This window comes from Caretta caretta, chromosome 1 (genome assembly GCF_965140235.1).
Source record: "Caretta caretta isolate rCarCar2 chromosome 1, rCarCar1.hap1, whole genome shotgun sequence".
Classification (NCBI taxonomy): domain Eukaryota; kingdom Metazoa; phylum Chordata; order Testudines; family Cheloniidae; genus Caretta; species Caretta caretta.
The window spans coordinates 186,442,149-186,468,906 of NC_134206.1; the positions used below are offsets into that span (position 1 = coordinate 186,442,149).

At 44.6% G+C, this 26,758-nt stretch overlaps 1 protein-coding gene across 2 annotated transcripts; it reads left to right on the forward strand.

The window, feature by feature from the left end:
• Positions 1-377: 377 nt before the first annotated feature.
• Positions 378-26,448, forward strand: GJA5 (gap junction protein alpha 5). Of its 2 annotated transcripts, none has more exons than XM_048869172.2 (2): positions 378-468; positions 23,178-26,448. In XM_048869172.2, the coding sequence occupies exon 2, from the start codon at positions 23,202-23,204 to the stop codon at positions 24,300-24,302; it is 1,101 nt and encodes a 366-aa protein (XP_048725129.1). In that variant the 5' UTR covers positions 378-468; positions 23,178-23,201; the 3' UTR covers positions 24,303-26,448. The 2 variants fall into 2 exon arrangements, with proteins under 2 accessions (XP_048725129.1, XP_048725120.1); XM_048869163.2 differs by lacking the exon at positions 378-468 and adding an exon at positions 4,600-4,801.
• The last annotated feature ends 310 nt before the right edge of the window (positions 26,449-26,758 follow it).

Here is a 26,758-nt window from a genome sequence, read left to right on the forward strand (position 1 = left end):
GACTTCCTTTCTGATAACCCCAAATCCTTCATTAAAAATAGAGTAGCTGGGAGCCAGAGGAAGAGCTGAACTTGGGCCAAGTTGCTGCTTAAAATACAGCCTGCGTAAGATCACATTTATATCCCGATCCAGGACAACTCTTTAAAAGAGCAATAGGCAGACAGCTGCCAGTGCATGTCAGGCAGAGCGCAGGAGGTGGAAACCCCAGCTTATTTCCTTCAAGCTTTAGGGAATCTCCAGCCAGTCAGCTAGTGTCAGACTACAAGAGGCTGTGTTCCAGGAGCCATCTGGTGTTTATTTGCCCCATTTAAAGGGTCCTCCCTCAGACAAGGAGCCCTACTGAGCACTGGACACTAGCAAAGAGATGAGTTCCAGCCTGCCCTAGAGTCTATGCCAAAGCTAATAGTAACCTTCACCCCCCTGCATAGTGTGTTGTTCCATCCACCTGTCCAGAATCAGCAGAAAGAGGTAACAGTTTATGGTTTTCTTCTTATTATATTGAAATAACATGCTTGTGTGAGATGGTTATTGATTTAACCGGAGTGTGTATATTTATAAGACAGGGAACAGTGTCTGGTGGCTAGAGTCACGGATAGGCAGTCAGGACTCCTGGGTTCAGCTTTTGGCTCTGCAAATGACTTGCTGAAGCCCTGGGCAAATTACTTAGCCCCTCCATGACTTAGTTTCCCCATTTGTAAAATGGAGACAATTCTCACCTTTACAGGACTGCTGTGAGACTTAATTAAATTCATGTTTCCAAAATGCTTTGAGATGCTCTGAGATGCTAAGGAGGTGAAAGGTAGCCAGTAGTACCGGCAGCAGAAGATGAAGCAATGCAATGCTTTGTTACAGCTAACACAAGACTTGCAACTAACCATTTACTTCAGGGAAGATGTTCACTTCTGACTTACCGAGATGGAAATCTGCCCTGATTTTTACTCTTTAAAACTTTGTTTCTGAATGCAAATGAATCTGACATTCTTGTGCCTCACCTTTTTTTGCTGTGTCTATCTTGGATTAATACTTTGGGGCAGGAGAAATTTGGGTGAAAAACATCTTACTAAATTCAAAACATTTAAGATTTTATACTAAAAGAATAAATGTGACTACAAAAAAATGGCTCATCTGGCTCTTACGGTTTTATCATCACACGCTGATGCAGTGCTCAGAGGGACAGTCCACCCATGGGAATTATATTTTGGGACTGAAGATTCCTCCTCAACTGTACTGCTCCCAAAGAGTTCACAGCAAGGAAGGTCTCCCTTTGTCACATCTACTTCAGGGAACTTTAGAAAAAAAATGCCACCTGGCTCACATTGCTAGGAGCACTGTCCTAGTATAGCAAGGCTCCAGTGGATTTCTGTGTTTTTTGGCACACTGAGGAGCAGGTTTACTTGAGTGGTGAGGCCATGTGAGCCATGGCTACAGAAGGGTTCCTACAGGTGCTACCATTGGTGGTAGTCCAGGTGGGATTTGTTTTTCTAAAATCCCCTTGTGTAGAAAAGCTAGAAAGAGAAGATACATTCCTCGGGTGTAACAGGCCCCCTCCCTTCCCTGAAACCAAGAGCCTCAGAGAACAACTTAGCCTCCCCTGAACCAGCTTTGCAAAACTGCCAGGCTCTCAAGACAGCACATGCCCCTGCATGAAACAGCCTTCCCAACAGAGCATGAGCTTCATAGAGCATTATCTTTATGTGGTGTACCCCCTTCAAATGCATGAGTCTTGCCTGCACCCTGTACTCACACACATTTTCAAATGGAACCAGCCTTTTTATTGGTTTAGTAGGTTAACTAGAAGTCTATGGTGCAGGATAAATACTCTCATTAACGACAGATGGGACCAATGCTAAATGCTAACCAGTCCTTGTGCTGAGACTCTGCTCAGAATCTTGCTCCGGCTTTTTTCTGGGTGAGATTAGATAGCTCTGATAGGGCAATGCAGAGCAGTCTGCAGGCTACACAAGGTAATCTTGTGGACTACACTTCTTATTGCCACTTGTCCTGGGGAGGCTTCACTCCCAAATTCACTCTCCAGTCAAAGCATCTGAACTTTGCATGGGAGCCTCTTGGAAGGAGAGGAGGACCAAGCTGCAGTGGGGGAAGTCTAGGTTGGATATTAGGAAACACTTGGAGGGTGGTGAAGCACTGGAATGGGTTACCTAGGGAGGTGGTGGAATCTCCGTCCTTAGAGGTTTTTAAGGTCAGGCTTGACAAAGCCCTGGCTGGGATGATTTAGTTGGGGCTGGTCTGCTTTGAGCAGGGGGTTGGACTAGATGATCGCCTGAGGTCCCTTCCAACCCTGATATTCTATGCTTCTATGAACCCTTCTTCTCAGGCTGTGGTGTGGCAGAAGAGCTGCTCCCTCAGCCTCAAGCTGGAGGAGACCGCACAACACCTGTGCCCTGTAGCCATGTGGGTGGTGGGAGACAGTGTCTGGCCAATGGAGCCATAAAGCAGCAGCACACTGACCTCTCTCACCTCTCCCTTCTACTCGCCTGCTGTCATCCAACTCCCTGCTGTGCGACACCACACAAGGTGTCCTCAAAAAAAACCGAGCTCTTTCTAGAAGGTACAGCAGGGCACGCCTGGTGCACAGGTTCCTTAAATCCTGCTTCCAATCCATGCAGCAGAATAACCCAGGTCTGTTGTGGGCAGGGGACTCTGTGACTGCATAATATGACAGGATTTGCCCCACACCATACATGATACACACAGACACAAACATATAAATAGCCTCACAGAAAGCCCCTATATTCATTCAGCTGAACCAGATCTTATCTGGGTTTACAGATCAACCCAATGAAGAGTGCATCCTCCTGGCTCAGGCTTAAGGTGAAAAAAATAAAGAACTAAGCCAGGAAAAGCAGATCAGATCATTCCGTGTGTACAGCAAAGTACCACCAAGGGCAGTTTCGGTTTCATTACAGCTATAGCATAAACAGCAATAACAACACTATGCACCCCTCTAGCACAAGTATTAACAAATCAATCCTAAAACCACCCTGGTCAGTTAGGTCTGTATTATCACCTTTTTATAGATGTGCCTTTATGGACAAATCCTATCAAAATTAATAGGGATAATAGGGTTCTGTGGAAACTGAATAAGGCTCTATAGAAATTACTCTAAATAACCTAAATAATTTAATATTGTTCTCCTTTCCACATATTTTTGTTTGTTTCTTTTTGTCTATACAATAGAATTCCATAGCAGGTATATAATTGTCTATTTAATAACCTATGAAGGTTCAACAAAACCTATAGAAAAGTTATCATTTTCTATTACACAAGATTTTTCTATAAAGCAGACATATAGTAACAAGAGTTAACTTTACTGCTCAATGCCACACAGCAAATCAGTGGCAGAGCTCTGATTAGAGTTTAGCAGTTCCTGGTTCTTCGCCCTCCACTCAGTTCACAAGAACAACCTTCCCTTCTCAAATGACTTGATCTGGTTTAGCTAATGTAAGCAGGTAAGGATCACTGCGAATGTATAATATGGATGGGACAGAAATACTTCTGACTACATGTAGGGTTACTGAGGGAAGGAAGGCTACCAGAGAAAGCATATGGTGAAACCATTGTGCAGAGTATAGTTTTCTTTTGCCACAGCCCACATCACACGTTTATCAGCTTTGTTTTCTGCCAGCAGCCATAGCTCAGATTTGCTGGAATCTCAGCATTTGTTTTTACCACTGAGGCCAACCATTAAATAGAAATGAACAATGGGAGTAGACATGAGTATGGGTAATTAGCACAGCGAACATTAGCTAGGATGAAACCATTTTTAGAAGTCATATAAACCCTCATGCTTTAGGACATAAAGCAACCTCTATGTGAAGGGGTTAGGAAGACATGTCCCCTGAGGCAGGTCATTCCATATTGTCCATAAAGAGGTTTCTTGCCCCATCCTCTGGCACATCTGGACATGGCCATGGTCAAAGATGGGATTCTGGAGTGCCCCACCTCTGATCTGAGCTGGTATGACATTTCCTATGTTCCTGTGCTCCAAATGAAGCATGCTGTATTTGGGGTTTATTTTAACTTTTGGAGCTGTGCATGTATTTATATTTAGAATGTTTATTTTGTTTTTCTTGTGTGCAAGGCATTCTTGGCTAAATAAGAGATCCCCCTTGCACCACAGGAACTCAGCTTGATTGGTTGGGTTTTAATAAAAGAGTCCGAAAACACTACCCAACATTCTCTTTAGTTTTGGTCCCATAGGAACTTCCTTGGCTATGATTGGGATAAGTGAGGGGGCAGCTCCGTCTCTTTTAATTTAAAGAAAGGTTTGAAACCAGGACTTGTTATCTAAGAGAGGAGGTGCATGAACTATGTGTATTGGCAATTGGAAGGGACAGTGTGAAGCCAGCAGTCAGTTCAGCGTGTCTGCAGTGAGGAACAGCCCAGGGTGAGAGAGAAAGCCCAAGAATGGCAGAAAACACACAAAATTGATATTTTTAAAGAAGCAAAAAAGATGGATACTTGGATTTGAGAGAGAAAGTGCAAAGAACAGAGAAAAAGTGCGGGGGGGGGAACTGGGGAGGAGACAGAGAGGGACAGTGTGGGGGGAGAGAGAGACTGAGAAAGGGAGTAGGTGGAGAGAAAGAGGGGGAAAGGCAGAAAGTGGGGGGGAATCAAATGAGAGACAGACAGACAGAGGAAGTGGGTGGAGAAGAAGGAGAGAAGAGAGAGAAAGATTAAAGGTGTATAGAACAAACAATTGAAAAGAAGAATATAAAAGAAGAAGAAGAAGGAGCCCCAGGAAGAAGAAGGAGACCAGAGAGGAGATATCGAACATCAGGTAGGTAAAAATGTCATTTAGAAAAAAGAATAGAGCTGCAGAGGTATCAAAGGGAAGTCACGTTACTAGATTCCAGGGGAAACGGTGGTGGAGGTGAAGATAAGGGTAGCCATAAAAAGAATAAGAACTTGGACACACACATTCTTTTTTCCATTTATTTCTATAACATCCAGACTAGTACTAAGGACAATTATGGCCATTCTAAAAATTTAAATCCTTTCATTACAAGCAACTACAGAAGTTATAGAGGAGCCTGCCGGTAGTGAGCTGGGATAACTCTCAATGAGGTGGAATGAAAGCCCCAAATAGCCTCATTACAGTGAAATGTGCAGACTGCAGCACTGGTTAAAGTTAACCTCAGCTTTTAAGTGAAGCTGTCCTAAGGCAGGAGGGTGTGGGGAACTTCTTGCTATTGCAAGGGTCCAATGTATAAATGCTTCACATAGTAGATTGGGAGCAGGTTTCTTCGAATGCATGCTGAGTGGTTTAAAAAATGTTCCAGTTTCATTTCCTTGAGGATGTCACATCCCAGCTCTGCCGTTACATAGAGCCTGAGAATGCTGCATGACATTCCTAGGGAGAGCAATGGAAATGTACAGTGCCACCTCTTTAAAATGTCCTTATCACATGTATTGTGTGCGATGTGCAGTAACTGAGTCTCAGGGCTGTGAGCCCTTTGTTCTTTGAACTTCCTCTTGGTTCACATCCTAATCCCAGCAAACCCAGTTAAAAACTGATAACTATAAAGCCCTACAGAGACAAACACTCAACACTTTCCATTCTCATTAATAGCTTTTCTTGAACCTATTTTTCCCCAACTACTTCTTGTTTTTTAATGCTTGCATTGTGTTTACCTTTTAATATTGAATATTTGTGGTATTATAGTAACAGAGTTCAATACATAACCAGCTGTAAATTGTTGCCTTTATCCTTCCCACTGTGGGAGAGCTAGTGCCAGGGCCTGTCATGGGAGACAGAGCCTTTCCTCTCCTAACTTCTCCGTCCAAACCAGTCAAATGTTTGTAGTGACCCTATATAATCTCACTCTACCTAGTTAGCTAGCTATAGTAGCTGAGCACCTTCCCCATTAAATCAATACAGCGATAGCGAAGTCTCTAGAGGATTTTGTGACGTTCTGAGGGCAGTTCAATGGCCTAGCTAAATTGAGTAGTTGTCGCAGTCCAGTTGATAGAGTATACATAACCACTTTGTAAAGGACTAAATCAACAGCCTGTTGGCAAAACTCAGATGAGAGGCCCTTAGACTGAATGGGCCAACGCAACTGAGCAATGGGGTTTCTGCAGGTTAGGGGTGAAGTACGTTGGTTGGGTAGCATGTGTGGGCGGTTTGTACTGCTGCTGCCTATGCTGTCCTAAATCTGTGAATAAAGAGCTTTGTATATGTATTTGTGCGTGTGTGCGCGTGCGCATGTGTGCGTGTTGTGTCTGGGCATAGGTTAAACAGTTATTCTAAAATCCCTGACACTGTTGGTACATTTTCAGTATAAGCCAATCAACTGTGTATTTCTTTTTTTTTCTGAAACTCACCCGAGAGGAGAGAGCAAACACTTCTTTTCCCATCTTTTGATTCTGCTAGTTTGAGAGAATTCCTGAGGGTTCAGAGTTCAAAATACTGGTCCGACTCGCTAAAGCTCTGTTCACTTGGGAACTATGCTAAACATTTCTGCAACTATAAGCGACAGCTATTTTTTTCCTCCCTACATTATATTTTCTCCTAATATTTTGGGATCTGGAATTCCAGAGCTTTGCTAGAAGGAATTTGTAGCTTAGCAGAAAACGCAGGACTTCCTACCCCAACCCTTTTTCCTTTTTGACCTTCACACAGACTTCACACATTGTGCTCTGATTTGGCCTCATTTTCTGACTTATCTCAGTGTATTGAAAATAGACTAACTGGAATCAGTAATTCAGCAGTCCGGCATGGTCGGCACAGAGCATTTCAGAGCGTATGTGGCACGCCTCGGGTGTTGTTGTGTGAGGCACGAGGACAAAGTCTTAAAATTAGAAACAGCCCTCAGGAGACACCGGGCAAACTTCGATCTTTGGGATCAGAATGTATAAAGAGGGAAAGAAATCAATTTTCTGGCAAATTGACAGAAAACAGGGAGATCCTTGTGAACAACTCCACACTTCAGAACTTTCCTGAAACAAAGAAATACTTATAGCCATACAATAAGTAATGGGTATGTAGATATAAAAAAACTGCCTGTTGTATCTGTAAAGGAATAAGAGGTCAACCTCTTCTAATGGAGGAACTAGAGAGAGCTTTGCTACACCAGTACTTCTGTCTCTCTTTGTAAGCGAGCAATGCCTGTGCTATTACTGACATGCCTTAGGTTTCACAGTGGTAGCTGTGTTAGTCTGTATCAACAAAAACAAAGAGGAGTCCTTGTGGCACCTTAGAGACTAAGAAATTTATTTGGGCATAAGCTTTCGTGGGCTAAAACCCACTTCATCAGATGCATGGAGTGGAAAATACAGTAGGCAGGTACAAATACACAGCACATGAAAAGATGGGAGTTGCCTTACCAAGTGGGGAGTCAGTGCTAAAGAGCCAATTCAATTAAGGTGGAAGTGGCCCATTCTCAACAGTTGACAACAAGCGGTGAATACCAAGGGAGGGAAAATCACTTCTGTAGAGCTAATGAGGCCAGTGCAATCTGATTGAAAATAGACTAGCAATCTGATTGCATTGGCCTCATTAACTATGAAGTGCCGTGTAGTAATAGGTACTCTGAAAAAGTAGATCCTAGGTGTCTCAAATTGGGTGCCCAAAATTAAGGGGCCTTTTGGCATTAATCTCTCTGTAGCTCCGTTCCCTGTATGTAAATTGAGGATAATACTACCCCTTCACCTCACAGAGATGTTGTGAAGATAAATTAGTGTTTGTGAAGCACTCAAAACTATAGTGATGAGCACCATAGAAAAGCCCACAAGGAAATAATAATTCTGGCTTCAGAGCAGGGTTTGAATAATGTGCAGTAAAATAAGGCATATGACCTTACACTGAACAAGGAGGATAAAACAAAATATCGAATAGCTGCTCATTCAGTGAACACCATCCATCCTGAGCAATGAAGGAAACAGGGATCCTGTGGAATCATAATATGTGATCATGTAATTACAGACTGTATTATAATGCATATACACAAGAGCGCTGAATGAAGGATTCACAAGTAACCGTAATACTGGCATTTCCTAATTGTTGAGCGGTTGACTTGGCAACCATATTAAGGAGCCTTTAACACGGGGGGGGGGGGGGAGGTGTATGTGTGTGTGTGTGAGTGAAAGCGAGAGAGAGTACAAAATAAACTACCCACAAATTGTATCCAGACTTAGTTCTGAGTGCAAATAGCTGTCCAAATTTGCTATATGTCACATATGTTGAGAGATAACATGAGCCAGGATTTTAGCACTGAGGACTGAGATGGAGGTGAGAATTTCAGATATTTTGTAGAGGAAGAAGAAAAAGGATTTGCATTGGACACCTCCACCTCTCCTGCAATCAGTTATCATTCCCCTTTGTTTATTGTCCTTCAGCTAGTTTTCAGTCCATATAGCCTCTCTGCTTATATCAAAATGAACTGAGTTTTCAGGTAAAAGCTTGCACAGTGCTGTATCACATGCTTTACTTAGCTAACTAAAGTTCAGTTTTATTGCATCTACTGCATTCCTTTTGCCCATTAAAGGTCTACTTCTGCACATGTTGAAAGGATCCCAAGGGACTCTGAAGGTGCTAAGCACCTGCCAATAGCAGGCCTTATTAATACTGTAATTTAATGTTCTTTTAAATCAAGGTTTTAAAATATTATGGGCAAAATTCATTCTTGATGTTACTCCACTGAATCCAGCTTGACTACACCAAAGCTGAGTTTGCCCCCAAATATCTGGCTATGGTAATACATGATTTTACACTGATCAAGAACAGAGAGCATCAGGTTCCACAGACCAAACAATAATACTCAGAGCCATTCAGCAACTGGAAATTTTAAAACTTCCACCAACCCTTCAGATTAAAATGTTCTGCATCAGGCTGCCTTGCATGTATGACATATCCCTGACGTATCGACCTGAAGGTGTTCAGTGAGGGCCATGTGTGTGCGTGTGTGTTCAGGAGGTAAGAACTAATTCAAATCCCTAATCTTCTCACTCCCCTTTTTTGTGAATTCTGAGATTTTCCACATTTGGAGTGTGGAAGCAAAGGACACTTCATCAAGGAAGAGCTGAGAGTCCAGATATCAGTGTGATCCTCACAAACATCTCAGTGAACTGAGAAGAGGGACTAGGGAGTGGAGGGACATCTGACTTACACACAAGCCTGGCCAAAGGGACTGGAGAAGAACCTGAGTGAACATGCAAGTCCCCTCTATTAAGCAAGAGTGATTGGGATCCAGGCTGGTCCAGATCTATGCACAGATCTGACCACTGGCACACAGGCTGGAAACCAGTCTGTTTCATTGCATGCCTTGGTAAGGAAGACCAGGCTGATCTCTCTCTCTCTCTCTCTCTCTCTCACCCACACACACACACACACACACGAGATCTGGAAGACATCACCTGACTGCATATGAAACAGCCAATGTCAGTAAAGAGGGATCACACACTGCTGTGTTAGGTTTTAGTACCACTTTATGCTCCAACTGTCAGACATCTGAATTTTAAGGAGCACACCTTTCACAGGTGCATTTCTCACTCCTGCATTACCACTCCTATTTTAACATATATCTGTCCTCCCCAAAAAAGGACTGGTCTACACTAGGAAATTAGGACAGTATAACTATGTTGCTCAGGAATGTGAAAAATCCACACCCCTGAACGACGCAGTTAAACCAACCTAACCTCCAGTGTAGACAGCTCTAGGTTGACAGGAAAATTTTCCTGTTGACCTAACTACTGCCTCTTGGGGAGATGGATTGCTACACAGATGGGAAAAGCCCTCCATTCCAGAGCCTGGCACTGAAGAAAAGCAACATCTGGTGGATGCAGGCTGTATACATTCCTGAAAGAAAGGTTTCAGAGTAACAGCCATGTTAGTCTGTATTTGCAAAAAGAAAAGGAGTACTTGTGGCACCTTAGAGACTAACCAATTTATTTGAGCATAAGCTTTCGTGAGCTACAGCTCACTTCATCGGATGCATACTGTGGAAAGTACAGAATGAAAAAATGGGTGTTTACCACTACAAAAGAGAAAAAACCTTTTGTAGTGGTAAACACCCATTTTTTCATGCTTTGTGTGTATAAAAAGATCTTCTGTACTTTCCACAGTATGCATCCGATGAAGTGAGCTGTAGCTCACGAAAGCTTATGCTCAAATAAATTGGTTAGTCGCTAAGGTGCCACAAGTACTCCTTTCCTTTTTCCTGAAAGAAAGGATCTCTTCTACCTTTCTGGCACTCTAATTGGATCTGTGGCCTGTAAAATATGCCACAAGTGACATCCTCTTGAGATGAGCTCCTTACTGGCTCAGCCAGTGTATGTGCTGAGGATGGCAGCATGGCAAGGGATAGTCTCTGTTAGTTTCCCTCGAAGAAACTCTTTCTAGTGTCAAGAGACCACCAGGTCCCAGTTTGAGCCTGAGCTCCAGTTTGTCATGGAATCTGTTAAAGCAGAGCTCTCTGTGCAGTCTGTAGATTAGTAAGAACATAAGAACGGCCATACTGGGTCAGACCAAAGGTCCATCAAGCCTGTCCTCTGACAGTAGCCAATGGCAGGAGCCCCAAAGGGAATGAACAGACAGATTATCATCAAGTGATCCATGCCCTGTCACCCAATCCCAGCTTCTGGCAAACAGAGGCTAGGGACACCATTTCTGCCCATCCTGGCTAATAGCCATTGATGGACCTACCATCCATGAATCTATCTAGCTTCCTTTTTGAACCCTGTTATAGTACTGGCCGTCACAACACCCTCTGGCAAGGCATTCCAGAGATTGACAGTGTGTTGCGTGAAAAAATAATTTGTGTTTCTTTTAAACCTGCTACCTATCCATTTCATTTAGTGGCCCCTTGTTCTTGTATTATGAGAAGGCGTATATAACACTTCCTTATTTACTTTCTCTGTACAACTCATGATTTTATAGACCTCTATCATATCCGCCCTTAGTCGCCTCTTTTCCAAGCTGAAAAGTCCCAGTCTTATTAATCTCTCCTCATACGGAAGCCGTTCTATACCCCTAATCATTTTTGTTCCCTTTTCTGAACCTTTTCCAATTCCAATATATATTTTTTGAGATGGGGTGACCACATCTGCACACAGTTATTCAAGGTGTGGGCGTACCATGGATTTATATAGAGGCAATATGATATTTTCTGTCTTATTATCTATCCCTTTCTTGATGATTTGCAACATTCTGTTTGCTTTTTTGACTGCCACTGCACAATGAGTGGATGATTTCAGAGAACTATCCACAATGACACTCCTCAAGAAAGAGATCTTGGAAACAGCTAATTTAGACCCCATCATTTTATATGTATAGTTGGGATTGTTGTTTTCCAACGTGCATTACTTTGCATTTATCAACATTAAATTTCATCTGCCATTTTGTTACCCAGTCACCCAGTTTTGTGAGATCCTTTTGTAGCTCTTCGCAGTCTGCCTGGGACTTAACTATCTTGAGTAGTTTTGTATCATCTGCAAATTTTGCCACCTCACTGGTTACCCCTTTTTCCAGATTGTTTATGAATATGTTACATAGGACTGGGCTCAGTACAGATCCCTGGGGGACACATAGTACATAGGTTTGGGAGTCAGGGTTCCATCACCAGGTCTACCTCTGATTCAATGTGCGGCCTTGAATAAGCCACTTTGGCCCCGATCTTCAAAAGTATTTAGGTGTCTGACTCCTATCATTTCAATGGGAGTTAGGCACTTCTGGGCTTCAGTCTCTCTCCACCTCAATGCCCCCATCCTCATAATGAAGATAATGGCACCTACGGTCTTCACAGGGTATTATGAGGCTTAATTACACAGTTCTTTGAGATACACAGATGAGAGGTATTATGGAAAAGTGTTATTATCTGAACTCTGTCAGTCTGTGATGGGATCTGGACAGATAAAAGCACTCTCTGTGTGTGAATGGCTGGCAAGTGATTAGCACTTCTACAGGACATGAAGGGCCAGATTCTCACATTCCATGTAGTTCCCTTTGTCCTGCTCAGGCAGCACAAAGGAGCCAGAGAGTCTGTCTGTAACTGGACAACTGAAAATCCCCCCTTTGAGGTAATGGTTCTCTTCACTGGGATAAAGCCAGCAGAGCTGGCTCCTCCACCAAATATGCCTTTCTCCCCAGTGTAGGGTGAATGTTGGGAGCGGGAGGCGCTCTACTCTGCCAATTCTTACCAGGTGTATGATCTGCCAGTTCCCTGACATCTCCCACTTCCCCACCCCACCCCGGCCCCACTTCAACCAGATATCAGACACATGAGAGATCACGCCACTATTTTCTTTTCTTTCTTTCTGTCTCCAGTTAACAGACCTTTGGCAGACAAATGAATATTTGCCTGAGGGTTTATTTGAATGTCCACGGTCACTGTGTCCAAATCAGGGTCCAGTGGCATGTAAAGGGGAGAAGTGAGCCCAGATGGAGCCGATGCATTTCTATAATCAGTCTCTCTGCTAATTTTAGAAGCATCCTGCAGGGCCAGTGTCCTCCTGTCACCTTTTTGTGCGAAAAGTTAGTGCAAAGTGTTGAGCTCAGCTATTTATATCACTGTTGCTGATATTGCAGCCAGTCCTCCAAAGAGGGGAGCTGGTGGATTTTTGGCAACTCCAGAGCAGAAGGGGAGTGGAGTCTTAGGGGAAGAAGGAAATTGCAAAGTGCAGAAACTCATGTGGCTTTGTAACAGCCACACCCACCTACCTCATCAGTGTGAATTTCTTAACCTTTCCCTGAGGCCATCACCATCTGTCAAGGTCAGTGTGTCATCCAGAGCAAGAAGTACTGGTGCATATTGGCTAAAATACTGCCTGTCTGTCATTCAGATCATGTGCTATCAATAAAGGGAAACCAGGAACTTGAACACTTACCTCCTCCAGAAGAAGGTAACACAAATGACAGCCGATATGGATGCTTTGTACTCAGGCCAGCTTGATGTTCTAACACGTGCTGTTTTTGCTGAAGCATTTTTATCTGAGAATTCTTCTGTCGCAAGGCATAAAGTTGGTTGGATTCCATGTGTCGTCCGGCTCTTTGATATTTGGTCTCCCCTAACATTAATATTGTTCCAGGTGACGATTAAAACTGGGATGGCCATCATTTTGTACACAGCTGGTCTTTGTCACATACACTTTCCCTGCTGAACTTCCACTGTTGCCAAGATCTCATGAGTTCACACAGCTCATTTGTTGATCCAGTATAAAGTTAGCAGCCTAAGGGACTATAACAGGGCAGCAGATTCTAAGACTCTGTATGCATATGCAGAGCTCTTTTGTTGAGTCATCTGGATATCAGGTGATGGGACCCTGCAAAGATATGCAGAGGTATATTTGCTGAGTCACACTGGAATTAGATCACGGGGGTCTCCAATTAGCTCCAGTTTAGGAGTATAAAAGGGCTTAGACACACACACACACACACACACTCACTCTCTCTCTCTTTCCTTCTCAGAAGCAGAAGGTGAGGACGGAGTTTTATTGCAGGGAAAACCCCTAGAAACAACCAAGCCTGGGGAGGTCAGAAACAGGTTTCAGGGTACTGTGACAAGCTTTCTTCACTTTATGGGACGATGGGGTGGGGTCCTGAAACTTTTCTCTGTTGTAACAAAGTCATGACTTCAAAATGTTTGCGAACCCTGGCTGAAGCTTTATGAATGGCTTACTAGCTCACTAATACCTAAAAACCACCTAAACAAAAACCTCCAGTCTTATAATGGGTCTGGTCCTCAGTGAGGAAAAATCTAAGTTGCAGGGTGGATGAATTAACAAGCAAATAAGATTGTCAGTGATTGAAAATAAACTCTTCTTAGTATGCTCAACAGGCATCTGCTAAGATTTTAGCAGAGCCTAATACAGTTCTACTTCTGTGACATCACAGACAGCAGAACAACAGCTACAACTTTCACTTCACTGCTATGACTATTAAAAATGCACAAAAAATTAACTACAGAAACTCATATTAATTTTAAGGATCTGAAATTTAAAGACACAAATGTGGAAAAGATAAGGTTCTCATAATATTATTAACTTGTCACATTGCATACAGGCCTTGTTTTCACTACAAATAAAAGGAATGTTTTTAACTTGAGTTAACTACCATGAGGTAAAATCCTAGTGAATACAAGGTAGTATGGCATTTTCATGAGTTAGCAGGTGGAGTTAGAGAGTAACAGCCGTGTTAGTCTGTATTCGCAAAAAGAAAAGGAGTACTTGTAGCACCTTAGAGACTAACCAATTTATTTGAGCATGAGCTTTCGTGAGCTACAGCTCACTTCATCAGATGTATACCGTGGAAACTGCAGCAGACTTTATATATACACAGAGAATATGAAACAATACCTCCTCCCACCCCACTGTCCTGCTGGTAATAGCTATTAATAAGTAATAAGAATAATAAGTAATAATAGTAATAAGAAGCTATTACCAGCAGGACAGTGGGGTGGGAGGAGGTATTGTTTCATATTCTCTGTGTATATATAAAGTCTGCTGCAGTTTCCACGGTATACATCTGATGAAGTGAGCTGTAGCTCACGAAAGCTCATGCTCAAGCTCAAATAAATTGGTTAGTCTCTAAGGTGCTACAAGTACTCCTTTTCTTCAGGTGGAGTTAAAGACTATGGAGGAGCCTAGAGTTTGCCTCAATCAGCTCATTCCTATGAAAACTCCAAACTGACGTGTCTTCTACTTCTGGGGAAATTCTGCACCAAAAAATGCAAAATTATTTGTCAAAATAATGCAATATAATCACACCAGTTTCACTTATTTTGGTAATTTATTTAAACTACCATACAGGAAAACAATCACAATAACTGTTCAGCATTTCCTAAACATATGAAAGTTAAGTTACAAATACTTGGTAACCAAGATCCTGCGTTCCAGTTATAATCCTGGATTTTCATTTAAATTACACTACTTTTATTTTGGTGTTTGGTGTTCTGTAAAGTAGAATGTTGCTTTAAATTGTTCAGACTTTCACACAAGAAAGTCAGACAATTTTGCTAATCATTGTCTGGCTTTTTTTTTTTTTTAAATGGATAAGTAAAATAGATCCTGAGCTGTAATCTAACCCCATTGTGCCTCTCTTGCACAGGAAAAAAAGGGAGAAAGCACTAAGGTCATGGCTACACTGGAAACTTCAAAGGGCTGCTGTGGGAGCACTCCTGTGGCAGCGCTTTGAAGTGCGAGTGTGAGCGCTGGGAGAGAGCTCTCCCAGCGCTCCTGGTAGTCCACCTCCATGAGCCTGGAGCCTGTCCACACTAGCTAGCGCTTTAAAGCGCTCTGACTTGCTGCGCTCAGGGGGGTGATTTTTCACACCCTTGAGCCAGCAAGTTAGAGCGCTATAAAATGTAAGTGTAGCCAAGCCCATAGACCTTCCTAGCTGAGTATTCCGTTACTGTCATACACAAGAAGCCTCCTTTACACTACTCTGGCAAGGTAAAGGAGCCTTAATTGACTAAGGGTATGTCTACACTATGAAATTAGGTCGAATTTACAGAAGTCAATTTTTTAGAAAGCAATTTTATACAGTCGATTGTGTTTGTCCCCTCTTAAGACCATTAAGTCGGTGGAACGCGTCCACAGTACTGAGGCTAGCGTCGACTTCCGGAGCGTTGCACTGTGGGTAGCTATCCCACAGTTCCTGCAGCCTCCACCACCCATTGGAATTCTGGGTTAAGATCCCAATGCCTGATGGAGCAAAAAACATCGTCGCGGGTGGTTCTGGGTACATGTCGTCAGGCCCCCCACTCTCTCCCTCCCTCCATGAAAGCAACGGCAGACAATCGTTTCGTGCCTTTTTTCCTGGGTTACCCGTGCAGACGCCATAACACGGCAAGCATGGAGCCCGCTCAGATCTCTGCGGCAGTTGTGACCACTCTAAACACCATGTGCATTATCCAGTAGAATATGCAGAACCAGAACCTGCAAAAGCAGGCAAGTAGGCGACAGCAGCGCGGTGAGGAGAGTGATGAGGACATGGACCCAGACTTCTCTCAAAGTACAGGCCACGGCAACTTGGCCATCCTGGTGGCAATGGGGCAGGCTCATGCCATGCAATGCCGATTCTGGGCCTGGGAAACAAGCACAGACTGGTGGGACCGCATAGTGTTGCAGGTCTGGGACGATTCCCAATGGCTGCGAAACTTTTGCATGCGTAAGGGCACTTTCATGGAACTTTGTGACTTGCTTTCCCCTGCCCTGAAGTGCCAGAATACCAAGATGAGAGCAGACCTTGCAGTTCACAAGAGAGTGGCGATAGCCCTCTGGAAGCCTGCAATGCCAGACAGCTACTGGTCAGTTGGGAATCAATTTGGAGTGGGCAAATCTACTGTGGGGGCTACTGTGATCCAAGCAGCCAACGCAATCACTGACCTGCTGCTATCAAGGGTAATGACTCTGGGAAATGTGCAGGTCATAATGGATGGCTTTGCTGCAATGGGATTCCCTAACTGTGGTGGGGAGATAGACGGAACCCATATACCTATCTTGGGACCAGACCACCAAGGGAGCCAGTACATAAACCAAAAGGGATTCTTTTCAATGGTGCTGCAAGCACAGGTGGATCACAAGGGACGTTTCACCAACATCAATGTGGGATGGCCGGGAAAGGTATTTGACGCTCACATCTTCAGGAACTCTGGTCTGTAGGAATGGCTGCAGCAAGGGACTTACTTTCCAGACCAGAAAATAACTGTTGGGGATGTTGAAATGCCTATAGTTATCTTTGGGGACCCTTAATGCCATGGCTCATGAAGCCATACACAGGCACCCTGGACAGTAGTCAGGAGCTGTTCAACTATAGGCTGAGCAAGTGAAGAATGGTGGTAGAATCTGCATTTGGAAGTTTAAAAGCGCACTGGCGCAGTTTACTGACTCGGTTAGACCTCAGCGAAACCAATATTCCCATTGTTATTACTGCTTGCTGTGTGCTCCACAATATCTGTGAGAGTAAGGGGGAGACGTTTATGGTGGGGTGGGAGGTTGAGGCAAATCACCTGGCCGCTGATTACGCGCAGCCAGACACCAGAGCGGTTAGAAGAGCCCAGCAGGGTGCGCTGTGCATCAGAGAAGCTTTGAAAACCAGTTTCATGACTGGCCAGGCTACGGTATGAAAGTTCTGTTTGTTTCTCCTTGATGAAAACCCGCCCCCTTGGTTCACACTACTTCCCTGTACGCCAACCGCCCTCCCCTCCCACCTTTGATCACCGCTTGCAGAGGTGATAAAGTCATTGTTGTTTCAAATTCATGCATTCTTTATTAATTCGTCACACAAATGGGGGGATAACTGCCAAGGTAGCCCGAGAGGGGTGGGGTAGGAGGGAAGCATCGGGTTGGGTGGTGGAGGAGGAGAGGACGGAAGGACAAGGCCACACTGCACTTCAAAACTTATTGAATGCCAGATTTCTGTTGCTTAGGCAGTCCTCTGGGGTCGAGTGGTTGGGTGCCCGGAGACCCCCCACCGCATTCTTGGGTGTCTGGGTGAGGAGGCTATGGAATTTGGGGAGGAGGGCTGTTGGTTACACAGGGGCTGCAGTGGCAGTCTGTGCTCCTGCTGCCTTTCCTGCACCTCAACCATACACCGGAGCATATCAGTTTGATTCTCCAGTAGCCTCAGCATTGCATCCTGCCTCCTCTCCTCTCGCTCGTCCCTCCTCTCCTCTCGCTCGTCCCTCCTCTCCTCGAGTTCATTTTGTGCTTTCCTGGACTCTGACATTGTCTCCTTCCACGCATTGTGCTGGGCTCTTTCAGCGAGTACAGTTTTTTCAGCTTCTAATCTTTGATAGCCTCTGGGACAGAGATGATACATGGAGTGATGAAACATTTGCAGCTGTGGGAGGGAAAAAAGGGAGATTAGTCTTTTAAAAGAGACATTTTAGAGAACAATGGGTAGACTCTTTCACTGTGAACCAAGCTGTTAACATTACATAGCATGTGTGCTTTCTTTACAAGGTTGCATTTTGCCTTTTATATTGAGGGCCTGCCAGTATGGTGTGAGAGATCACACACGCAGGGCTGGCGGGCAACAGAATTCGGCTTGCAGGCAGACATGGTAAGCCACAGTCTTTTGGCTACTTTAACCTTCCTAACATGTGGGAATGGTTTCAAACAGCAGCGCCCTCATTTCACATACCAAGCACCCCTTGGGTTGGCCCTTTAAAATGGGTTGGCCATTTAAAAGGAGGGGCTGCGGTTTTTGGGTTAATGTGCAGCACAAACCCAACTAACCACCCCACCCCACCCCCACACACAATTCTCTGGGATGAGCGCTTCACCCCTACCCCAATCGCATGGCTAACAGCGGGAATGATTTCTGTTCAGCCACAGGCAAACAGCCCAACAGGAACGGCCACCTCTGAATGTCCCCTTAATAAAATTCCCCTATTTCAACCAGGTGACCATGAATGATATCACTCTCCTGAGGATAACACAGAGAGCTAAAGAACAGACGTTGCTTGAATGCCAGCAAACACCGGGACCATACGCTGCCATGCCTTGTTATGCAATGATTCCAGACTACGTGCTGCTGGCCTGGCATGGTAAAGTGTCCTACCATGGAGGACAGAATAAGGCTGCCCTCCCCAGAAACCTTTTGCAAAAGCTTTGGGAGTACATCCAGGAGAGCTTCATTGAGATGTCCCTGGAGGATTTCCGCTCCATCCCCATACACGTTAACAGACTTTTCCAGTAGCTGCACTGGCCGCAAATGCATCCCAAGTCTTCAGGGCAAATCAATCATTAAACATGCTTTCTTTTAAACCGTGTATTATATTTACAAAGGTACACTCACCAGAGGTCCCTTCTTCGGTGAAAAAATAGTTGCTGGCTGTTGGGGAAAATGGCTTCTCCGCTTGCTTCCTGTGCTTCAACCTCCTCCTCCTCATCATCATCTTCCTCGTCCCCAAAATCCGCATCCCTGTTGCGTGAGAGTCCACTTATGGAGTCCACGCACAGGGCTGGGGTAGTTGTAGGGGCACCCCCTAGAATGGCATGCAGCTCATCATAGAAGCGGCATGTCTGGGGCTCTGGACCGGAGCGGCTGTTTGCCTCTCTGGTTCTTTGGTACGCTTGCCTGAGCTCCTTAAGTTTCACGCGGCACTGCTGCGGGTCCCTGTTATAGCCTCTGACCTTCATGCCCTTGGAGATTTTTTCAAATGTTTGGGCATTTCATCTTTTCGAATGGAATTCTGATAGCATGGATTCGTCTCCCCATACAGCGATCAGATCCCGTACCTCCTGTTCGGTCCATGCTGGAGCTCTTTTGCGATTCTGGGACTCCATCATGGTCACCTGTGCTGAAGAGCTCGCCACTCTGGCCAAACAGGAAATGAAATTCAAAAATTTGCGGGCTTTTCCTGTCTACCTGGTCAGTGCATCTGAGTTGAGAATGCTGTCCAGAGCGGTCACAATGGAGCACTCTGGGATAGCTCCCAGAGGCCAATACCTTTGAATTGCATCCACACTACCCCAAATTGGACCCAGCGAGGCCGATTTCAGCGCTAATCCACTCGTCAGAGAGGAATAGAGAAACCGGTTTTAAGAGCCCTTAAAGTCAGAAAAAATGACTTCGTAGTGTGGACGGGTGCAGGGCTAAACTGATCTAATGCTGCTAAATCCGACCTAAACTTGTAGTGTAGACCAGGGCTAAGAGTGGGAACAATTAATTAACAATGGGAACATCAGCAGCCTGCCTGTTTAGTTGTTACATTTCTGCTCTGCCTCAGAGACAGAGCCTGCTTCACACTACACCTCCAAGCCCAGGATGCAGCAACAGGGACAAGAGGGACAGAGTGAGTCTCTCTCTCACTCATTGGCACCCCACCCCCTTAATGTCTCTCCATGGAGGCATGCCCAGCCTCCCTCCTCCCCCACAGTGGTGATCTCTCTGCTGCTGGCTGCTCCCAGCAGATGTGCCTGGGCTGCCATGGAAGGGGCGTGTGTTCCCTACAGATTTCTTTGCTCCCCCATTTTTCTGCGGGGGAGCCAAGAAATCTGTGGCAGATATGAATTCTGTGCCTCTTCCCCGCAGGGCACAGAATTCCCCCAGGAGTAAACTTCAGTAGAATTTTACCTCATGTTAGCTACCTGAGTTAAGAACACACCTTTCTTCCTAGTGAAGACTCAACCCATACTATAGACTCAACCCATAGTATATAAAGTTAGGTATGTATTTAAACAGTCCAGTTAGTCATGGGAAATATTATGAATGTGTAATGTGGGTAAATTAATGTTACCCAAGAACCCTTTCCATTATTTCTGGACTTTTCATACATTTTATTTTTTCACCTTAATCTTGCATTAATTTAGATTTTTATATTTAATTCATGTCTAGAACTGCAGAGTCCTATAACTTGAGCAACAAGTTTTAGTACTTTGGAAACATCTGAACATTGTACAAAATGCCAGTGTGAGACCAAAACCATTAGAACTGATGAGAAATTGAGCTAAGTCCATGATTCCAGTCCACAGAAGACCAGTGTGGCAACTATTTGAATTTAAAACTTTTTACTGCAAAAGCGGGCACTGGAAATTTTTGCCTTACCGAAGAGGGTATACAGAGAGAAGTCAACTAGCATTAACCAGTGTTGATAGGACATAATATTATCGGCAGTATCAGTCACCCATCTACTTCAAATTATGGGAGGCTCCCTAGCAAAGGCAGAATCCTGAAGGAACACATGCAAGTAGTGGACATGCACACGCACAAGATGAGAGAAAAGTGTACAGCTAAATCTCTGTGCCCGGCAGAAAAAACATTTCAGACATACAACTATGCTATGGCACACTGGACTCACTGGTAACAGACTATTTACAGACTTATCAGGAGATAACAGGGTAGATACCACATCGTTCCCATTATGGAGTTACCAAGCAACATCCAAGAAACATAATGCATCATTTCATAGTAACTATTTATAAATAACTCATATCACCAACATATCAGCCTGTTTTAATCCCTTGTCTGCTTATAGCATTTTCCCACAACATTGAAACTGTATATGAACTAAAGTCAGAAAATTCAGACGGTGGGACAGATCCTTGGTGGCACCAAATCTACATCCAGTGCAGCTGTGGGGAGGGAATAGGTGACTAAGCCACTTTACTGCTCCCCAAGTTCTGAGATGGCTGGGGATTGAAACAGCCTCTAGTATAATTTAGAGCAGCCTCCGGGTGGCTCTACATTATGGCAACGGAAGTGGTCTAGTATGGAAGCAGGTGTGCCATCCAGGATCAGCCAGAGCCCCATCCACTCACTTTGCCCAGTCCCATCTGTGGCATGCACCATCCCCATCCTGAAACATTCCCTACATGGAGTGGGGGAAGTGAACAACCACCTAGCAACTCTCCTCTGTCAGGGGGAATTCTTGGCTGTCCCTTAAGGGCAGCCTGCAGCAGCACAGAGCAGCCAAAGCCAGTTTTGAGGATTAAGCCCACGATGAGCTGTAACTGGATGACACTGTACATATACACTGTAGTATAAAGCACCATGTGCAGTGCTATATTTTACTCCCCATTCTATTTAACAAGGGGGTAACTTATTGTTCCTATACAAATCATATCCTTGCATACTTCAACTTTTATGCATGGAAAATCTCAACCATATTGCTGCAGTAAATTTTCATAATTTAATAAAGTCTGAAACTCCACTCTCCATGGAAGCTATACAGTCTTTGCTCAGGGAGAGTCATTAGCACTTGTAGACAAGACAAAGAATGATTAAGAAAGACTTACATTTCTGGACCTTTGTGGTGTCAGTATTTCCCTCGTGCGGTGATTTTTATTATCTTGCCATTGTAGTTATTATGTTTTCCATTTGTTAAGAGGTCATAAGATATTTTGTTTTTGAAAGGGCATATTATCTACATCAAAACACTGTACACTCCTATAGCACATCTGCCCTTGGATCACAACTTCTTCTACAGATGTTTGCCACATGATGCCCCTGTAAGGTAGGTATGGTAAGTATAATTGGACCAAATTAATCTCTCTTGTATCTCTCTTACTCCAGAGTTACAGTAAGGCAGAATTAAACCCATTATTTCCATATTACAGATGGAGATTTGAGGCACAGAGAGATTAAGTGACTTGACCAGAAGGAGTCTAGCAGAGTCTGGGATAGAACAGAAACCAGATCTCTCAATTCCTAACCCTGAGCTTTCAGTACAAGATCATCTTCCCATGCCTCGCATCTGACCTTTATAACTAACTAATGGTCTTTATAGATAATTTTAGTCCCATGGTACATCACAGAGGGAGGTTTCTTTTCACCTGAATGGTGAATTTTGACTTAAAAATAGCAAGGCCTGATGCTAAGATTTTACAGCATTCCTGTATCAGACAAATGGTTTTTCTGAAGCAAGCATCAACGATCAGAATTTGGATTACAAGGTTGGAAGAGGACCTGAGATCATTGCTGGCCCAGAAAATGTTTATGATTTATGTCTGAAATTGTTGGAATTAACTACACACAGCAACAACAAAATGAAATCATAGAGCTTGGGGGGGGGGTTCCCTACACATTTATTTGAATGGTGGCACTCAATTCTGAAATGAAACCCAGCAGAGTAAGAAGATGCTGCATGCATTTCAAACATCTAGCATGTCTGTGCCACTGATACATCCATTTTAAATAGGCTACAGCAGAAGGCCAGCATAAGCAAGAGGAAGTGCAAGGATACTGCTCAGTCCTAGCTTTGGATTCAAATCTCACCTCTCAAAGTATCTGTACATTTGGGGAGTCCCAAGAGAACAGTTCTGCTATCCATACAGCAGAAGGAGAACCACCTTAGATGCAGGTTCCATAGAGGATAAATTTAAGCTCAGACCACAGAGTAAATATTTCCTGAATCAAGAATAAAATCTGGTACATCTCAAATAGTTTAACAGCCAAGTTATCACTCTGTAGTCTTTATACTAATTTATATTTTATAAAATCTACCACAACCAGAACAGATCAATGAACCATCTAATTTGGTGTCCTGTCTTTAGCATGAGGCTCAAAGCCAGATGCTGAACTCACACGGCTATAAAGCACTGAAGTGGGAGTGTGGGAGGGGGTTTCTTTCAGAAGGGTGTTTCAGTACACACATTCACAGAAGATTCCTGACTGCCTCTCAGTGCCTTTCAAATGCAGCATTTTCTGATTTAAGGATATGAGTTCCCCTCACCTGTCTCAGAACCTCTCTCTCGCCATCCTTTTTCCACAGAGGCTGTGGCTCCACTGAGCAGAGATGGATAACTGGACCTTCCTGGGAGAGTTCCTTGAAGAGGTCCACAAGCATTCCACCGTAGTGGGAAAAGTCTGGCTGACCGTGCTTTTCATCTTCCGGATGCTGGTGTTGGGCACAGCGGCAGAGTCCTCGTGGGGAGATGAGCAGTCTGACTTCATGTGTGACACCCGGCAGCCTGGCTGTGAGAACGTTTGCTATGATAAGGCTTTTCCCATCTCCCACATCAGGTACTGGGTCCTTCAGGTCATCTTCGTCTCCACCCCATCCCTGGTGTACATGGGGCATGCGATGCACACAGTGCGCATAGAGGAGAAGAGAAAAATGAAGGAGGCAGAAATGAGGGCAAAGGGGATTAGAAGCAGTGGTGACACTTACCATCAACAGGAGTACCCTGTGGCAGAGAAGGCAGAGCTCTCCAGTGGGGAGGAATCAAGTGGGAAAATAATACTCCAGGGTAGCTTGCTAAACACCTATGTCTACAGCATTTTGATCCGCATCACTATGGAAGTGGTCTTCATCGTTGGACAATACATCCTCTATGGGATCTTCCTGCAGACTCTGTACACCTGTCACCGGGACCCTTGCCCTCACCCTGTGAACTGCTACGTCTCGCGGCCCACAGAGAAGAACGTCTTCATCATCTTCATGCTGTCCGTGGCAATGTTGTCGCTCTTGTTGAGTCTGGCCGAGCTGTACCACCTGGGGTGGAAAAAAGCCAAGCAGAAGTGTGCTAAATCTTACAAACCCAGCCCCACCATGGCTGCTGGCAAACTGGAGCCTGCACCGCAAGTGGAGAAGGCTCAAAGTTGCACTCCCCCTCCAGATTTTAATCAGTGTTTGGTCAATCCCAATGGGAAATTCATCAGCCCTTTCAGCAATAAAATGGCCACTCAGCAGAACACAGACAACTTTGCCACTGAGAGTCAAGAGAATGCAGCTGGAGAAGGCCAATTTATCCAGATCAGCTATGCACAGAGTCCTGAGGCACCCAATGACTCTGCCCCCCACCAGGTCTCCAATGGTTATTTCAATGAGAAACGCAGGCTCAGCAAGACCAGCCGTGCCAGCAGTAAGACTAGGTCAGATGACCTGTCCGTGTGACCTGTTACCAGGTGGGGCAAGGAGGGAGGGAAAGCCTCAATGCTAAGCAAAACTTCTGCAGTGTGGACTTTGAACTCGTGCCATTCTGCTCTCTGTTTTACGGCCCTCTGCTCCTTTTTAGTGAATGGCACTGCCCTACTCCAGACAACACTTCTCAAGCCTTAGAACAGGGGCAAACTTTCCCAATAAAGGGCGGACTGGCAACTTGCCAGGAGCCTGAACACAGCACTTAATTTGCAGAAAATACAGCAGATGGTAGCCAACCTCATATTTAATGGAGAGGCGCCACCTACAGGGACCACAGGACCTGCCATTCCTAGTCACTCAGATAGAGATGGAATGTTGGCTAGCAGGAGCTGTAATCTCCAGAGATTGCATCTCCCCCTTAAAACTGAGGCTGGCCAGGAGCTGCAATATTGAACTCACCAAGCCATACACTGGCCACCTCATTGTTGCTTTGAAATTACTTTAACATGGAGCTACATCCACTTTGCAAGCACATCAAGTTACAACTTTTCTCTCCTGAGAAAAACAGAAATAAAACACTAAGCCAGTGGTTCCCAAACTTGTTCCACCGCTTGTGCAGGGAAAGCCCCTGCCGGGCGGGCCGGTTTGTTTACCTGCTGCGTCCGCAGGTTCGGCCAATTGCGGCTCGCTGCTCCAGGCCAATGGGAGCTGCTGGAAGCGGCGCGGGCCAAGGGATGTACTGGCCGCCGCTTCCAGCGGCTCCCATTGGCCTGGAGCAGCAAACCGCGGCCACTGGGAGCCGCGATCAGCTGAACCTGCACACGTGGCAGGTAAACAAACCAGCCCAGCCCGCCAGGAGCTTTCCCTGCACAACTGGTAGAACAAGTTTGGGAACCACTGCACTAGGCCTTTGAATGAAATGCTTTATATTTTTCTCTCTCTCTTCCCTTTTCTCTGCCTGGGCCCAGACACATTATACCACCTTGCCTTACCTATACCACGTAAATGTGCAATGAATTCTACTTGAATTTTTAACATTATGTATGTAACCCCATCAAGATCTGACTGGTAGTTAAGAATTGTCTGTTTTCCTCCAAAAAATAAAGTGCCTTAGTGTCCAACTGTGGAAATACCTTCATCCCACGGTCAGGCCAGCAGACAGACCCTGGCATCCCTGGGATATTACCCAGGCTACCTGCTGAAGGGGCCTAAGGAATTTTCCCAAGTTACTTATTAGACTAGTTTCAAGAGAAATGTCCACTTAACCAAAATAAACAAATTTTCCCATGGATGCAAATATGTCACTTGTAAAAAGGAGAGACTCTGGTGTGAAAAGACATGATTTTTTTTTCTCTTTAACAAACGTTTTAAGTACATTTAGTTCTATCGAAAGGATGCTAGACCAACAGCCCTGGAGAGTGAGGTCCTCTGTTCATCCTCAGAAGAGTTACAGCACAGGCCGTGGTTGTGCAAGCTTCCTCAACCCTGCCCGGCCAATAAACCTTAACCTCAGCCTCATTCTAGAGTGAGAGCACTGACCAGCCTCTATTGCATCCATCAGTCCTTGGCCGCTCTGCTGAGTCTGCCAGTTCTTATTCGTTCAGAAATCGACAAATGCACTGATTCTTTTCACCACACAGGTCAACCTGAGCTCTCATCAGATGGCAACACTGGTAATGAGATAAACGAGGATCCCAGAGCAAGGCTGTTCAAGCAGCACTTAGGGTGGTTCCTAGTCCCCAAACCCAACCTTGATCCCCATTCATTTGGTCATTGCAGAAATGAAACAAGGGGATTAAGTTTATCTTTCTGTCTTTGGAGGATAAACTAGTCCTAGTTCAACCTGTTCCCTTTCATTTACCTTGCCCTTTTGAACATGTGCAGCTGCTTATAAATGGTTGAATTGTGTGTGTATGGGCTTGGAGTGATTTAAGACAGGACTGATCTATTCCCTCCTATATCTGCTGTTGAAAGTGACTGTCACTCCTTGAGTCCAATGCAGTGCATGGTTTGGTACAGTTGCCTGCACATGAACCAGGAGGAAAACATTTTAGTTTGTAAGTGATTTATGTACAGGTATTTTTGAATCAGGAAAAGATGTGTGCTCTCCTGAACAAGAGTTTTTAAACAATTGTGCCTAGTTTGTCCTAATAAAGTTCTGATATCATTTCCTATTGTTCATGTGTCTCCTCTTATGTGTCCAAGAATGAAAGAATGAGTTGCTAACATCTATGGGTTTCCATTCCAACTTCTGCCTGTCAGCTATCACAGAGATTCCCAAAACAAACGTGGGCCATTGCTTGGAATTCTGTGTGTTTGAGGGGTGGGGGTCGGAGGAAATATATGGCCAACTATAAATGTTGAAAAACTATTGTTTTACCAGCTAGTGGAGTCAAGGGAACACCCCACACCCTCTGGTTTATCAGAGAAGAGAAGAAACACAGGAAGCCAGCTAGGGACAAACAGCACTGGTTGTAGCTTTGCAAGAT

Excerpts from the sequence above, each read along its gene's own strand:
- GJA5 (XM_048869172.2), top strand. The coding sequence starts at position 23,202 with ATGGATAACTGGACCTTCCTGGGAGAGTTCCTTGAAGAGGTCCACAAG.